The sequence below is a fragment of the Haplochromis burtoni genome, unplaced genomic scaffold, assembly GCF_018398535.1.
Source record: "Haplochromis burtoni strain Fernald_Lab_line unplaced genomic scaffold, NCSU_Asbu1 Contig_398, whole genome shotgun sequence".
NCBI classification, from domain to species: domain Eukaryota; kingdom Metazoa; phylum Chordata; class Actinopteri; order Cichliformes; family Cichlidae; genus Haplochromis; species Haplochromis burtoni.
Genome location: NW_024582759.1, coordinates 190,125 through 207,716, shown reverse-complemented (window position 1 = coordinate 207,716; position 17,592 = coordinate 190,125). Strand labels below are relative to the sequence as shown.

The window sequence follows — 17,592 nt, the reverse complement described above, 5'->3', positions numbered from 1 at the left end:
GTAATATTAAATATAGCAGTTTTACTGATAGCCCCAATGTCACTTTAAGGTCAATTCATCCCTGGCGTTCTTCCTCTTCTCCTTTCAAGTCCATGAGAAGTCCATCCTTTTGGCTGCCTTGTAAGTACAAAGAAGATAATTGTAACTTCTTGAGGTTTGTCTCATTGAGTGACAAATGTAAATGGTACTTTCTCTGTCTTGTAGCGATATCTGAAATATTCATGAGTATAGATTTAATTTCTACTCACAAAGGAGCCATTCGCCTTGTCAAATCTCAGATTATGTCGTACAGAATTCTAATGGTTTCAAATCATGTTCGCTTTGTAAAAATGACGTCATCCTCCTGCTGTACCCCCAGATTTCTTTTTAAGTACCGAGAAGTTATTCACCTCTGTCAACACAGATAGGAACCCTGCTTCCACTGCCATGATTTGTGCTGTGTCAGAGCTGGGTCATATTTAACAGGGTGAAAGTCAGCTATAGTGAGTGTGTAGTTAGTGTGTAGTGTGTGTGTTGTGTGTGTGAGTGTGTGTTGTGTGTGTGGTGTGTGTTGTGTGTGTGGTGTGTGTTGTGTGTAGTGAGTGTGCTTATTATCATTTTACCTCCATATGTAGAAAGCTGTAGGTCGGGTGAAAAGCCTGGGATAGATTTGACAGCGAGGGATTTGGTTCCTAGATCTGGGCTCATCTATTAATCTAGATTAGGGTAGATTGTTGCTTTATTAACTATTGAGTTATATCTCCCACCTGTCCTCCTGAATCAATCAGTAATACATGTCCAGGGATTAGGAAAGAATGGTAGGCGGCAGCTCGGGGTGTTGTTTGCGCAGGATCAATTATTGGGCTGTAACAGGATCACCGAACAGCACTGACTGTAATTATGGGATCGGGGACTGATGGAAAGTGCCCCCCTTTGAGCAGAGTGTACAACTTGCACTGAAGCGAGCTAGCAAGTTCAATTAGCAACAGGCTTAAACGCATATGAACACAGATGCATGTGCATGTGACGCATGCGGTCATAAATGTATCATTGCAACTTCTTGGCAAAACATTGGCAGTTCTTCAAATGCAAATAGAAAACTTAGCTAAAGTGTAAAAGATGTATTCTCGAATGAAATAATGTGGTACAGCAAAGACTGACTGATTTGTAAATACTTGTAAGTGGATGTTTGATCAGCTCAGTAGCTTTAATATTCTTTTCACTCTAGTCTTGTCTAATCGCAAAAGTCACGGCAGTCTATTTAATATTGAGTTCATCTGAATTTCTTTTTCTAGGCCTGCCTGTCTCCTGCTGAATGACCTCCCCTTGATGGCCCTTTGGTTCCTACAGGCCTCGACATTCAGGTAAGAAGGAAAGTCTTTTGAAATCACTGACAACACACAAAGGTTGGAAGATTAACATATAAAAACAGGCGATCTGTTGTTAGATTTGTTTCTAAATCTTATTTACTGCAACTTGGATAATGGAATAATAGAGTTATGCAATTATAGTTATTTTTATGATGGGAAAAAGTTCAGCAATTATAATTGCTTTAAAATGTCCCGTTTGATTTGCTTGTGTATAAATCTGGTGTCCCGCTGTTGGATGCTGTTTCTTGTCATTTCTTTTACTTTGTTTTCTATCTCTTATTTAATGAGAAACATACAAAAATTAACCTGAAAAGTTAAATGGTGTGCTGTGTGGGTTGGAGCTAAGCACCATGAATGGAAAACACAAGTAGTGCTGCAAATGCTCCATCTAACTTTCACCAGCTGTTGTTAAATTCTTCCGGCAGCACTAATTGTTGTGCGTGTGGTTTAGTATAAGGATATCTGGGGATTACACTGCATAGTCTGCATGCCTGCTGTCTAAGTGTGTGTTGTGTAGGGACAGGAGGTCATTCTGTAGCTGCTCCCCTGTACAGTCTGCCTTGGACTTTCACATTATCTGCATCCTCTCCAGACTAATTTAAAAAAGAAAAAAAATACATCTTTTGTTAGCAGAACTGGCTGAATGGATGGCCAAGCATGACCACTTTACGGCCACTGAATGCAGCCAGTCAGTGTAAATGGAGGAAGTGTTAAACATTTATCTACTGAATAGAAGTTTTTTTGTTTGAGTCCAAATCTGAATAAGTAGTTTTTTGTCTGGGGAAAGGTTTTTATAAGCTGGGGCGTTGTGTGATTCACTGTGAGTCAACTGTTGTTCTTGCCCATGCTCCTCTACTAAACTAAGATAAGCTCCTCGTGAATTACAGAGCCATCTCTGCCTGGGAGATGCATGCACATACAGGCCTGCAGGATAAAAACTGTTTGGCTTACTGCTGCACTTAACAAACTTTGCACTCAACTTAATGATGTTGATGGGTATGAAACTCTGTCGTGCTCTCCATCAGCTGTAGGATCAAACTTGATTTATTTTCTAACAATCATTTAAAAATCTGATGTTGTCCCTTTTCATTTCAGTTCAGTTCAGTTTAATTTAATTTAATTTAATTGCATTTTATTTCTATAGCACCAAATTTACGAGAACAGTTACTTTGAATTGTAAGGTCACCATAATACAGAGAAAACCCCAAGACTCAGATGAACGCTACGAGCAAGCGCTTGGTGACTGTGGGAAGGAAAAGCTCCCTTCTAACAGGAAGAAACCTCCAGCAGAACCAGGCTCAGGGAGGGCCAAGCATCTGCCACGACTGGTTCGGGGTGAGAGGAGGAAGACGTCCTGTCTTCCTCCTCTGATACACACATTTATACACTGTGTGTATAAATGTCCAGCTGTACCTTGCATGTAAAGGCAATAGCTATAATATCTTCATGATATAAGAATCACGTGTGATTCTTGCTTTTGGGGCTATATTACATTGAACTAACCAAAGACATCAGCGTGAGTTCATGCCCATCCTCAGAACTTTTCTGTCTTTATACAGGTGCAAATATTTTTGTTTGTAGAGATACAAAGATGCCAAGAATGAAAAAGAATGTGAGACTTGGGGGTGCTTTTAATAATAATAATGGATTGGATTTATATAGCGCTTTTCAAGGCACCCAAAGTGCTTTACAATGCCACTATTCATTCACTCTCGCATTCACACACTGGTGGAGGCAGCTACAGTTGTAGCCACAGCTGCCCTGGGGCAGACTGAGAGAAGCAAGGCTGCCATATCGCGCCATCGGCCCCTCTGGCCAACACCAGTAGGCGGTAGGGTAAAGTGTAAACGACCAGGACAGAGAACCGGCGACCTTCCGGTTACAGATGCGCTTCCCAACCCCCTGAGCCACGGTCGCCCCGTGGTGCTCTTCACTTTGTATTCGTGTATTGGAACAGGACCATCCAGAGACATGATGCTCATTTTGGTCTGAACTACACACCTGTGAATTTTCATAGCTATATTTTGCTATTGCTATGTGTGCAGTAGGTCCTGCTACAGTAGTTGAAACTGATTCTGCCATGACAACACACAGACAGGCTTAAAATGTAATAAAATCTGCTATGCTTGTCCTTTTCCTGTCTCTGTGTGCAGCATGCTTCCTTTGTTCCTGAAGGACGGCCTGCTGGTGCCCTACATTGTGACCTCTTTGGGCTTCCTCTTCTTCAGCATTTATTTACTGTCTGCACTGGATCACTGTTCAGAGGATAAACTGAGACTGGGAGCTTACAACAAGCTGTTTTATTGGGTACTGAAGATGGACCTGGCCTTTATAGTGAGATGGAAGGTCAGTATTGAAGTGCTGTTATAATAATTTACATTATAGTTCCAAATATTCACTGATTTGTTTGTTTGCACATCAAAAGAAACCATGCATATATGAAATCTTGTAACTGTTTCACATTTACTCAAGAACTGTACTTGAGTACACTTAGGGGTTCTTCCAGTGTAAGGCCTGATTTAGATGGCCCCTGTAGGGAATCTTTGTAAAGCCTGTGAAGCAGTCTACAATGTAACCGACATCGTTGCCAGCATTTATGTTTGTGCAATGTGACGTGTTAATTAGCATGTGAGCGTGTCCAGTCCATTTGTTTCAATAGAAAGAAATGAACTGCTGGATCCTGTGTCCTGGGTCCTGACTTTTTGTTATGGCCATTTTTTTTCATAGGTAGACATATTTTTCTTTCAGGTTTTTCCATTTCTTTCTACATTCCCTCACATCTATGGCGACAGTCCTTATTCCTTATATTGAGACGATGATTGTTATGCTTTCGCTAATTTTTTTTAAAAACTGCGTATGCGAAAATGCACTGGAGGAATTGATCATACTGAACAGGTCAATCAAAATAGTTGCCTGCTCCATCGACGTGACGTGTAGTTACATTTCCATATCAGGTGCATGTCAGGTTACACTGAGGGTTTCAGAGCAGTTTGCAGTAACGTAGCTACAGTGCAGATTTCTCACTGAAGATCCCAATAAGATTCTTCAACCTTCTAGTTCACTACATATTTCACACTCACACATTTCAGTTATAGTTACAAATCACTTGAATGCAATTATTTCATTAAAATATGATTCACTGTTACCAGTTGCACTAAATAGTAGTGTGAAGAATTAAAATCTAGACATTAAATCAAAGTTAGTAAATGACAGTTTGTTAAGTCAAACAGCATTGATTTTGGCTGTGTGGTGCTGTCCCACAGATGGGGTTAACGTTTATAATTATGGCTGCTGTTTTAGTTTGTTGCTAATAAAGTTTATTAAAGGTCATTCAGATTAAATTAGACTTTGACCTAAATACAGATTTCGCACAAGAAAAAGCAGGTAAAACTCCAGCACAACCCAATATGAACAATTTTTCATTAGCTGGATTTAACGCTTTAGCTTTTAAGTGTGGTTTCGTTCATGTTGTGTGCTTGCTTATAATAAGGGCTCGGCTTTGCAGTTGGCAAACAAAGACAAAGACATGTTTTCTCTGTTACATAGTGGGTGGAGGATGTACAGATGATACATTTGTAGTAAGAAGAGTGCTGATATCAGGGTCCCAGTGGCACTAGACCTAAATTGCAACTGTGTGAGAAGACATGCCCGACTGTATAAATAAATATCATGTGCTGGTGTAAGCTGTGTAAGCTGTCCAGGGATGAACGCTGCTGCCAACCAAAGAATTATTTATCGCTTATTTAAGTTTCCATAGCGTCTGAAGTGGCTTCTCTGCCGACCCCTTAGCGACAGGGGCACTGGTGGGGTGTCAGAGATTAGGAGAAGGTGTATTTTTATAGCACGTGTCGTTAACACAGGTTTGCCTAGATATATTTATTTACACAAGCAGCATAAATAGCGAGCCCCAATGATGGGGATAAGGTTTCATGGGTTTTGGGCGGCTGGGCGGTTGGCAGGCCCGAGGTGCTTCCTGCACCTCACAGACTGATCTTTGGGTCATAAACCGCAAGCAGATAGATGAATGATGTGACACTCACCATCACATCTGTTTGCAAATCTGTAACGAGATAAAAAGCAGTGACCATACCTTGAAGAAAAAAAATTTGCTGTAATATGATATTGCAGGCCTCGTTTCTTTATAGCACCTCTCAAGTGACTAATTTGATGTCTGTCACTTAGTTATAAATATTCAATGTCATATGAGCTCTATTTTAAATTAAATTACTAGTTTGATGTTATGTGCATAGTTAGTGTTAAGGGTAAAGTCAACAGTTTGTTTATAGCCGGGGGTAATCAGTTTTTACAAATTTATAAATGAAAAAATTCATTTAATAACTATTAAATTTATTTTAAGAGTTCTCGGCATAAAATATTTTGACTAAAGGCTGTTATTTTGATGAATACAGTTGTAAAAGATATTTGTGTCACAGCAATATATTTTTAAGCCAAGCTCCACAAATGTTTTCCAAACATTTTGATCAGTTCTTAAATTTTTGCTTATCTGCCACGGCGATCCCATCTTTGACCAAAGGCACAAAGTTACACTTGTTTCCTCACATAAGTGTCTTTTGTCCTGTTTCCCTTCCCCGGCCCCCCAACTGGTCCCAACACATGGCTGCCCCTGCTTGGTTCTGCTGGAGGTTTCTTCCTGTTAAAAGGGAGTTTTTCCTTCCCACTGCCTCCAAATGCTTGCTCACAGAGACTCATCTTTTACTCTAATATTGTAGGGTCTTTACCTTACAATATAAAGGACCTTGAAAGAGGTTTTCAGTGTAAATGAAGGCACTGGCTAAGTAACTAACTTAGTAGGTGAACTTGTTTTGTTAGACTAGCATGAGATGCTTTCTTTTATGTTGTAAAGCAGTACGTAATCCACAGTTTTTTCTGAGGCTCTGTGCTGTTTATTATGATATCAGCATTTTGCATGGACTTGTAACTCCCAGTCTTATTTCAATGAGCCAACAATCACACTGCCTTTATCTCTTACAGTTCTACATCAGCATTGCAGCCATGGTTGGCCTGAGCATCGCGGCTGCAGTTCTGATCGCTCCGCTCCATCTGCCCGACTTGTTCCCAGTCTTAATATCTACTACAGCTTTCCTGCATTTTTTGGGAACTTTTATACATTTCAACGTGGTTCAGTTCAGTGAGCCTCCCAGCAGAAAGAGCCAGAAGAAGAGCAACTAAGTCACACCACAGGTGAAGGTGTTGATCTGATTTTACACCAGTGAAGTCAACCTTACCCACTGAGGTATATCTGCATGAGGTAAAGTGCATGAGGCCTTTTACCCATGCCTTTGTGTACAAAATACAAAATAACACAAGTGCTCATTAAAGAGTTGGATAAATGGCATTTCGGAAGAATTGTGACATGAAATGAAAGGAAATTGTGGTATTTTTCAATGTGGACCAATGAATTTAGTGCAATTCAAAGACAAATCTTCCATGTTGTCAAGGTCACGAAATGTATTTTGGCTAAAAATGATGTAGGTTCATGTGAAATTAACCTACCTTGTTGAATTATTTGCTCAGACTACTCATAAATTACCAAAGAAATACACAATTCCTGGCTAACCTGGCATTGTATGGCCTATACTGACTTATAGGCCTGTATGCCTTGGCCACAGGAGGTAGACACAATAACATAAACACCTGCTGTAATGTTTCCTTTTCATGGGGACCAGAAGTGTTGGTCTAATTTTATGGCAACTATTGACACCAAAGTTTGTGGTCATGTGTAATCATATTATGAACAGTTTCTGTTATTTTATCCACATTATGTCCTTGAGGTGGTGGTAAAGATGCACCTGATGTGCTGCACTCAGGCCTGCCAATGCTGATATCCACCCATTCATGTGAACTTTTTATTGAAGTTCATCGAACTGTTTTTTCACTGTACATTTTTGCCTAATATTAAAGCTGTTTTGTACAAATGTAGTTTTTGCGAAAATAAATCAAATTTACCAGCATCCTAAAAATGAACATCCGCTTTATTGCCACATTGTTCAATGACTTGATTCAAAGCAGCTTCGTATAAACTGTCTACATTAAGCATGTTGCGTGCTAAATCACCCCTAAAGGTCTGGCAGAGAGAGAACCAATTATTGGACAGAAATTATATCTTTCCGAGCCTTTACTCAACATCATTAAATATTCATTACGAGCCCTTGATACTACAAGTGTCCTGCACAAAAGACCCGTACATTTAAAACAAAACCAGTGACGGGAGAGGCCTTAAAATAAGGATGATGGAAGGTGACATATCTGAACATAATGCTATAAAGTTGAAATACCACAGAAAAAGGTACAAGCAATTTCTATATCCAATCTCTCTGCCAGTTAATGACGGGCATAAAAAAATCCATTACAACTATAAATGTTATCAGGTCAGCCAGGGTTGCCTGTGCATCTGAGGCTCCGGGCTGGCGGCCAATAAAGGGCTGCAGGGACAAATAGGAGCCCAAGATCTGAGTTAATAGTTACTACAATGGGGCGTGAACACAAGGGGCCAATTAGTGGTGGTGTGAAAGGTGTTGGCTTGCTCTTTTTTATAACATTTGCTTATTTTTTTTTAATTATTTAAAAAAAAAATCATTCTTCTTTCCCCCAAAGCCCAAAGAATAAGAAACAAATATTCAAACAATCACAATAACAACAAGACAAAGAAAACCAAATAAAAGCTTGGCACAAAAAAAAATATTCTGGTATTGATGGAGTCTGGCAAAGTAGATATGAAGAATATTGGATAAGTAAGTTAATATTATCATAACAGATAAACAGAATTGTAAGTAAGATAAAACCGTAAAATACATTTCAAGAAAACGGCTCATTCAGAACCGTTTCAGTTTCATTTATTAAGATGAATTGAGTTTAATCAAAAAGAGCGACTTCATTTTGTTGTGATAACTGATACTTCATTTAAATGATTAGCTCATTTACCAAGCAAAAAGCTAAACCTAAAATTCTTGCTTCTTTGTGGAAAAAAAGACAACACTAAAACCATCTGCTGAATATTGTCCACCTCATGCTTAAAGAGCTCTAGCTCGGAAAGTCTCCACAAATTGTCTTTGGGTGTCCTGTGGTTATCCAGATATTTTAATTACTGAAAGTTGTGAAGCGTTGCCTTCTTGGGTTGCACTTTCTTTTACAGATCATCCTGTAGATGTTCACTTGGACTGTGATATAGGAGAAGCAGAGGCCAAAGCAACACTCTGAGCTTCTTTGATACGTTCCTCAGACGATTCCTTTACAGATTTTGCAGTGTAATGAGCTGCGAGGGGCCACTGTCATACATGCCAGGACCTAAAATGTCCCAGCTCGATATTGCAGTCTTACCCAGGTAGATGACACACACAGAGCTGTCCACATGCTGTAAAATGAAATACATCTTCTCACATTGTTTCATGGTCCAGTTCAGCAGTACTGACCGCTGCATGCCGAGAAGACCACACAGTACTTTCTGTTTTGGAGATCCAGCCATCTATCATTCGCAGATTTGCTCTTGTAAACACACTGCACTATGGGTGATCGTATTCCCAGTAACAAGCGGTAATAATGAAATATAAGTCTCACTGCATCAACCGGCTGTCTTGTGCGACTCTTGCAACTCCTTTGAGACAGATTTAGTTTGCGCTTGTAAAGTCACGCACAAATATCGCATTCGACAATTTCAGACTGTGAGACGGGATTTAAGTTCATGTTCTCCCAGTGTTTCAAAAAGTTCAAATACACAGTAGAAAGTATTTTCAAGCCACAGTAAAAAATAAGGCTCTATCATCATGTTATTGAATACTCATCCAGAATACTCTTTACCCTTTTACTGTGGCTTTGACTTTTAGTGTGGCATGCAATAGATGTCAAGCTTTGTGTTGTGAAATTTAAAAAAATATCTCCCTTTAGATCTAACATCAATTTTTTAACCTTGTCAAAAGAGGAGCTCACAGTTTCAAGTGCCCCACCTTCAGTGAGAAAGGTATGAGATTGTTTGTAATGTGTCAGGACTGGGGGGGGATTCAAAGCACCACAGATCCTTCTACCAATCTCCAAAGGGGCTTGTATGAAAACATTAGTTTTGTTTATGGGCGTGCTGGCTTTGTCCTTCACGTGGCCTCTATGGGTGATAAAGTGAGAGTTACACGATCCACCTTAGGCAGAAATAGGAAATGTTGCTGCGAGCACCAGCTGTTGCTTAGGTCGGCTCGGGCAGCGAGAGGCCTCGGCCTTCCCAGGCACTGCCAAATAAAGAGACTACTGTGCTGTGTAAGACAGTTTGCCCTCCTCCACCCTCCACCCCCCCCTCACCACATTTACTTTTCAAAGGTGTTAAAGTGCGCAGGTGTGGAGGATTGCATACATAGTTTTACCCATAAAGGGGATGAGGGTTGCCATCTGAAGAACATTATTTGCACAGCGTTGCAGCATTGTGGTTAATGTAGGATCAACATTTGTCAGCTGCCAGACAGAGGCTCCGGAGGAGAGACGGGGTGGGGGTTTGGGGTGGTGGTGGTGGTCTAACATGTCAAAGGATTCGCTCCTACCGTTCCAGACACTCTCCCACAAATGAATGACGGCTTCCAAGACATCTCAGCCACACAACTGACAGCGCAGATTCCACATTCATCTCCTGCCTTATCTCCGTGGGATCATACGCACAAGAGGTGAAGAGCAATTCCATTAGCTGTCAACAGCCGAGATGCCTCGCTAACAAAAACCTGGGGAGTATGGGAGAGGAAAACATGATTGTAACCCCTCTGGCACTCAGTGATATTGCACACAATGTAACAGTCGCTGTCAAAACTGAATGTTCACAAAGAAGAGAGTTTACCAGGTGGTGTGTTTTGCATTCCCAATGCTATCAGTTAACAAACCAAGATGTACACATGGCCGTGGTTCTGTCAGTTTTTACATTACATCCAAAATTAGAGTTGAAGGGGATTAGTGTATGCTGGGACATAGCTGATTTCCTAAAAATGTAGGAGCAATCTCTCATCTTGTCATAAAACTGAAAGGAGAAGTGATTAAATCTGAAATCAAACATTTACAGACGGGTAAAAGTTTACAATTAGATGCCAATTTTTCAGTAATCTGAGCTGTAACTGAGGCTATACCACTGGTGTGAAGATCTGAAAGAGCAAACACAAAAATAACCTCAAGAAAACCTTAACTGGAAGTTGCTAATTGATGGTAACTCGCCATCCCCTGAGCATTATACTCATCTATGATGATGAAAAGGACCGCTTGCTCGGCCTTTATACATTTCACAGAAGCATGGAAGTGTATTTTTGCTTTTTGCTTCCTGAGATAAAATGGCAATGGCACTTACTAAATCAGGAATCGCATCGGATAAAATTGCATACTCTGCAATCCAAGGTGTCGATCGAAGACCACCGGCTTCGGTTGGGCCAAAACAGTCTAATATACAACTCTCCCTCTTTGATTGCAAGCATGTGTTCAATCAGAAAGCATAAAACTCCTGGTGGGTAGGTGGCATCTGTCTATGAGCTGACTGATGTGCCACAGCTTGGGAGCCGCTGGGCCAGCGGCCCGCGACCTGCGACACAGCCCCCATCGCTTTTATGACATCTTAAGGAATCTTCTTTTTAATACAGCCCATTACTGCCGACATACAAATCTTTCCCCTCCCCCTACCCCCCACCCGGTGTGGCCCCATCTACGGTCTGATCAATTTTTACACTGCTGAGCTGCACCCTTTCCCCCTCATTTTGTCATCTCAAAATTCATATTATATAGGACTTCCTTATGGGGAAAAGTGTAATAAAAATACGTCACCACACCGAAGATGTGCACAAGTCAGTACCTGACTGTTACTGAAAATCTTGGGAGAAAATAAAATTTGTTTCTGCAGTAAGCAGAACTGTTTAAATGTTATTTATTTTTATGTGGCTAAGAAAATATATTGTGAAGTGCAGCATTGATTTAGAACATAACCGTGTCTCGATACGGGTTGGAGGGGCTGAATTTATGAATCCTTTGCACAACTCCTTTAATTGAATTTTCCAAATCTCTCACCACACACAAATAATCAATACCTACTGCAGAGGGAAACTTGCCTCAGAATTATTAGGGCCTTTCTTTTTCAATTTTGTAGTCATCAGCACATACAGGCGCTGCGGGTATTTGTAATGCCGCAACTGGGCCCAGAGGATTTATGCCCGCCTCAAGCCTGATTGCTTACCGAATGTGACTTCTTTAGAATGCTTACTGAAACTTTTGTTAACCTTAAAGGACAGTCGTAAGCGCTTCTTAGTGCTGTACTTTTTGTGTGAGGAACAAAGTAGTTTATCACTGCAGTCAGGCAGGAAATGACAAAAGGGCCAAAAGAAAGAAACAAGTAGCCAAAGGAAGGGAAGAAACAAAGGTTTAAATATAGGTGGTGGAGGTGCTACGGGCTTGAGCTGGGAACAAGGTAAGTGTGCATGGGTGCAGAGTCTAACCATGAAGAAAGGGCTGGTTTTAATGTGTTTGCTATGCCATGCAATACTCTGACATGCAGACATTATACAAAGCTACTAACAGGCAGTTGTAAAAGTAGGAATTTGTAACTTTTAAGAAATAGATAAGAAAAGTCCATGCATATCTTTACTACCTTTACTAAGTCAGACCTCACTGTGTTCCTGACCTTACCAAGATAGCTGCAGGCTTTCTGACTTTCCTTTGCTTGTGTTTTGCGTACCATTATCCCATAACTCTTATAGCTACAGTGCCTATACTTTAGCAAAATTAGCAAAGTTTAGCTTAAAACAGTCAATTTTTTCCAACAACAAGTGTTGCAACAAATGCAGCAAGACGACATCTTTTCTTTCTAATAATATAGTAGCTTTCTCCAAACAACAAACTCTTAACTGGCAAAGGAAAAAAAGTGCGCTTTCAAAAAGGCAAAGACAAGAACCAAAGTAAAACCTCCACCAAGGCAGCTCACTCTCTGGACTGTATTAACTGAATAGTATATAGTCATTTTGTTTCCTTTGTCCCTGTTTACTTTTATTACACAAACATTCTGTAAAAGCAGATAATGAATAATAAGTAATGATTTGTAAATAACTCACCATGAGTATCTTAAGCTTATTATATAACATTATACTGACTAGGCAGCTCATTCTCTTTCTCTTGACGGCACTTTCTTTAAAGATAAAATGAAGTTTTGGGTCGACTTGAAAGAAAATCAGATATGAAATGTAAATGTCAGAGGTCAAATGTGATCACGTGTGGCGAAAGTTTTAAAGACAAAGAAGATTTTATTAAAGTTTGACCTGATTTCACCTCAAAGAAGAGGTCAGAGGTCCAAAGTAAAGTGATATTTAGACTCCCCATGTATCATTCCCTATATGCCTATATGTTTTCAATACCAACAACAGCAGTTAAAATAGAGTTTTGAATTGCTCTTATAATTCAATAGATTAATCTATTGAATTATAATGCTTTTTGCCCATTTTTGAATAAATCATTGAGCTTACCTTGAAGACTTTAATGAATTTAAGCCAAAATTAATGGATTGCTAACATGACCCCAATCTACACCCCTGCAAAGTTTAATCAGATATCATGCAAAACTTTTTGAGCTTTCATCTTTACAGACAGAAAAAATCTCCAATCTCTGTTGTCTAATAACTTGAGTGAAGCACGTACAATGAATGAACTAATGATCGTTCACTTAAGTCAAATTTTTTTCCAGTGATGATAGTGCAGTCCAATTTAAAATCTGTATCTGGATACAATAGGTACTGAGTCTGTTAGTGGAAAACAGTCTATTACAACTGTCCCTGAACTGTCCACATGCCGACTACGTGCTAATAAATACTTACATAATAATGCACAACAGGGCAAATAAAAATGTATAGGCTAGATAACCCTACATAATAATCCTACATCTGCTAAGCACTCAGCCTTTTACAGTGTGTGTGGGACACTTTGCACCTTTGTATTCAGCACAGGAGCCAATAGGATGTAAATGTCATATCAGTGTATCTGAACAAACATTTTACACCAGAGCTGAATCATGCTCGAGATACCGTCAGCATCATCTGTCTGGATTTCATGCTCCCAGCAGATGTAGACGAAGCTTTTTAGTATCTTTGAATAACAGTTTGTTTGCTTAAAAATGTGTGTCTCAGTGCACATAGAGGGCCAATTCTCTCCCACAGCTATCTGCCTTGACATTGTGAAGTCTGTTGTTGTAAGGAGGTTTATGCAAAGCTGATAAATTTCACGGCACCACCATGTGACAAAAAATGTGACATTCCTGAGGTGTGGATCCACAATGTATCATGTATGTTCAGCTCGCTCACCGGAACTAATTAAAATAATTTCTAACAACCTTATCGGAAAACAAGCTCGCTTCCTGACAATGCCTGCTATTCATTTTCCACAAATGCTCATTGTGCGATTGAATCACAAGAATTGCTCTGCTGCAGGCACAATATGTGCCTAAAATAATCAAATTAATTCTTTCCCTCGGAAAGCTGCTTATTGACTCGTTTGTGTAACCATAACAAAATGTTGTTTTTCTCCAAAGGTCACAGAGCACACAATTGTCTAAGCATCTTAAACAAGGATCAATTGATGCTGTTAATGTTGAACAGCAAAGAAGATCCAGGGGGAGAAAATCAAATAGTGAAGTACCTAGTATGGGCATGACCTTGGGAATCAAACAGCCTTGTGACTATGTTTGCTTTCCTTATCATTGCAAAGTCAACCAAACAATTGGAGCAAAAATGTTTTCTTTGAGTCATTTAAAGACCAAAAGATACAATCAAAACAATCTGAATGGAGTCATTTGGCCAAAGCGGTCACTAGAAAATATAACAGTAAAGTACTTCAGTTATAATTTGATCAGTTGTTCTGACAAAGTATGTAACCTGCACAGAGCTTTTTGGGTCAGGAAGAACCAAGAAAGTAATAAATATACAAGTTGTCAAACAGTTCAAACTAAATGTTGCCTTTAAGAAAATAAGTGTTGCTTTCTATATTTATCTTTGAACATGTGACAGATTTAATCTCCAGTAAATCTTGTGATATTATTTAACCTTTGGCCTTGATTACCACGTGGCCATAAAGACTTTTTTGATAATTAGCGTTACAAAACTCCAGTGATATACAGTAATTGATGGCTTAAAAGCCTAATTGCACACGAATGCTAAGCAGTAAAAAGCTTTTTGATCTAATACAGAGTGTTCCATTTAATTATTGTTGCACTACGTAAATGGGAATAAAATGTCATGAGTATGACTTCAAACACGGGACGTAAAATCTTTACTCTTATTTTATGCAGCTTCTGGCTCAAATATATTATAGATATAAACCAAGTATTTGAAGCTATTTCACATTAAGTTGGGTCAGTGACTTTCTGAAAACAAAACTCTTTGTGTCCTTACTCGACTTTCTATATTTCTCTTGAGTAAAGCCTTCAAATGAGCATTGTTCATTGCTGCCCTCTGCTGACTAATTAAAACACAGAAAACAAACAAACAACACAAACACAGATAGCAGATAAAGGAGGAAAAGCCCCCACTGGAAGTGAATGAGCAAAGAAATACCGCGCGGCCCACGCAAGCGGCGATTCTGAAAGGAAAAGCCATGTCAGGAGTGAAATTCAGTATGTAATAAAAAGCATCATCTCTCAATCTGAAGATATGATGGAAGCTGAGCCATTTCCGCCTGTTCTAAAGATTTAGGACCAAAGAAAAAGTCTCTCTCTCACGAATATTTCCTCCAGCTCTTTGCTGCTTCTGATGAATGCGTCCACTGATTTTTCTGGTTTAGACTGCATGGAGTGCTGCAAAAGAGAGAGAGACAACAAAGGCTTTATATCAATCCTCCTACTGTGTATACAGCTATCATACAGTATACTGACTAGGCTAGGATTATTCAGCACTATGGTACACTGCAACAGAACAATAGATAGCACTTATAGAAAACTTGCGAAAATTATATTTTTTTCAATTTGTTGATTGTCTGTGAGCTAAAAAATTGTCTGTAACTGTAAACAGTTGATCATCTTAAAATCCTGCTGTAAATCAGCCGTTGATTTAATCTTTATTTGGCTATTTAAATTCACTTTATTGTGATTTACTGTAGTGTTTTATTGGCTTAGAAGTGTAACTGGTTTTATCTGGCAATGTGGGTTTGATTTCCCCAAATGATATTACATTTGCTTGGAAATTTATAATAAGTTAAGTAACCGGTGAACCCCCCCAACCCCATGTGACATAATCAAGTGAGTGTTATGAATGTACTGTAAACTGAGCTCGTGTAACACATTAGTGACAGCAATATAAAATTAAAAACGAATGCTTGTCTTGATGGATGGGCTCAATACCAAATGTCTGCCTTGGCAAAGGAAATGGCCCTTGTGTTAAGTGACTCTTATACAACTATTTTTAGTGCTATGTAAATCACCGATAATTTGGCCAGTGATGGATCTCCGTCATTCTGTGCCTCCTGTCATTAAATTCTGATATGTCATTATGACCATCAGGCAACTGTGACAACTGAAATATAGCAACTCATAAAACCGAGTTCTCTGTAGCTTTGTACAGACTTTAGTACTTAATGTGAAAGCAGTGAAAAAAAAAATCATAATTTGCAGCCTACAATTTTTATTGACTGATTAATAAAAAAAAATCTTAAAAAATATGGCAAAAGCTGTGAATTAGGTAGTCACTTTTCCAACTTTTTCAAACATAAACGAACTCTACGCTTGCTGTACAAGTAAGCCCCACATACTTAATAACACAATCTCGATTGCACTGACATGCGCAATATAGTCCAGTAAATGCTGCCCACATAGAGATTACTAAATGATTGTTTATGCAGAACAAAGTCACAAATATACAGATACAGTGGGGCAAAAAAGTATTTAGTCAGCCACCGATTGTGCAAGTTCCCCCACTTAAAATGATGACAGAGGTCAGTAATTTGCACCAGAGGTACACTTCAACTGTGAGAGACAGAATGTGAAAAAAAAATCCATGAATCCACATGGTAGGATTTGTAAAGAATTTATTCGTAAATCAGGGTGGAAAATAAGTATTTGGTCAATAACAAAAATACAACTCAATACTTTGTAACATAACCTTTGTTGGCAATAACAGAGGTCAAACGTTTACTATAGGTCTTTACCAGGTTTGCACACACAGTAGCTGGTATTTTGGCCCATTCCTCCATGCAGATCTTCTCGAGAGCAGTGATGTTTTGGGGCTGTCGCCGAGCAACACGGACTTTCAACTCCCGCCACAGATTTTCTATGGGGTTGAGGTCTGGAGACTGGCTAGGCCACTCCAGGACTTTCAAATGCTTCTTACGGAGCCACTCCTTTGTTGCCCGGGCGGTGTGTTTTGGATCATTGTCATGTTGGAAGACCCAGCCTCGTTTCATCTTCAAAGTTCTCACTGATGGAAGGAGGTTTTGGCTCAAAATCTCACGATACATGGCCCCATTCATTCTGTCCTTAACACGGATCAGTCGTCCTGTCCCCTTGGCAGAAAAACAGCCCCATAGCATGATGTTTCCACCCCCATGCTTCACAGTAGGTATGGTGTTCTTGGGATGCAACTCAGTATTCTTCTTCCTCCAAACACGACGAGTTGAGTTTATACCAAAAAGTTCTACTTTGGTTTCATCTGACCACATGACATTCTCCCAATCCTCTGCTGTATCATCCATGTGCTCTCTGGCAAACTTCAGACGGGCCTGGACATGCACTGGCTTCAGCAGCGGAACACGTCTGGCACTGCGGGATTTGATTCCCTGCCGTTGTAGTGTGTTACTGATGGTGACCTTTGTTACTTTGGTCCCAGCTCTCTGCAGGTCATTCACCAGGTCCCCCCGTGTGGTTCTGGGATCTTTGCTCACCGTTCTCATGATCATTTTGACCCCACGGGATGAGATCTTGCGTGGAGCCCCAGATCGAGGGAGATTATCAGTGGTCTTGTATGTCTTCCATTTTCTGATGATTGCTCCCACAGTTGATTTTTTCACACCAAGCTGCTTGCCTATTGTAGATTCACTCTTCCCAGTCTGGTGCAGGTCTACAATACTTTTCCTGGTGTCACTTCAAGAAAAGCGTCTGGACTTCTTTAAGTTGCTTGAAGACGTTTCACCTCTCATCCAAGACAGCTTCTTCAGTTCTAAGTCAAATGGTGAGAGTCCCAGATATAACACTAGTGGGAGAACCCCCCACAGAGGGACAAGGAAGTGGGGGGTCTCTCCCACTAGGTTTATAT

General features: G+C 39.8%; 1 protein-coding gene across 1 annotated transcript in view; it reads left to right on the top strand.

Annotated features, from left to right (window-relative positions):
- Nucleotides 1-7,870, top strand: part of alg6 (ALG6 alpha-1,3-glucosyltransferase) — a 20,943-nt gene extending 13,073 nt beyond the window's left edge. The window contains exons 13-14 of the mRNA XM_005944257.2: nucleotides 3,503-3,695; nucleotides 6,342-7,870. Of these exons, the coding sequence (XP_005944319.1) occupies nucleotides 3,503-3,695; nucleotides 6,342-6,539 (391 nt within the window). The 3' untranslated portion in view covers nucleotides 6,540-7,870. The remainder of the gene's footprint in view (nucleotides 1-3,502; nucleotides 3,696-6,341) is intronic.
- Nucleotides 7,871-17,592: the final 9,722 nt, after the last annotated feature.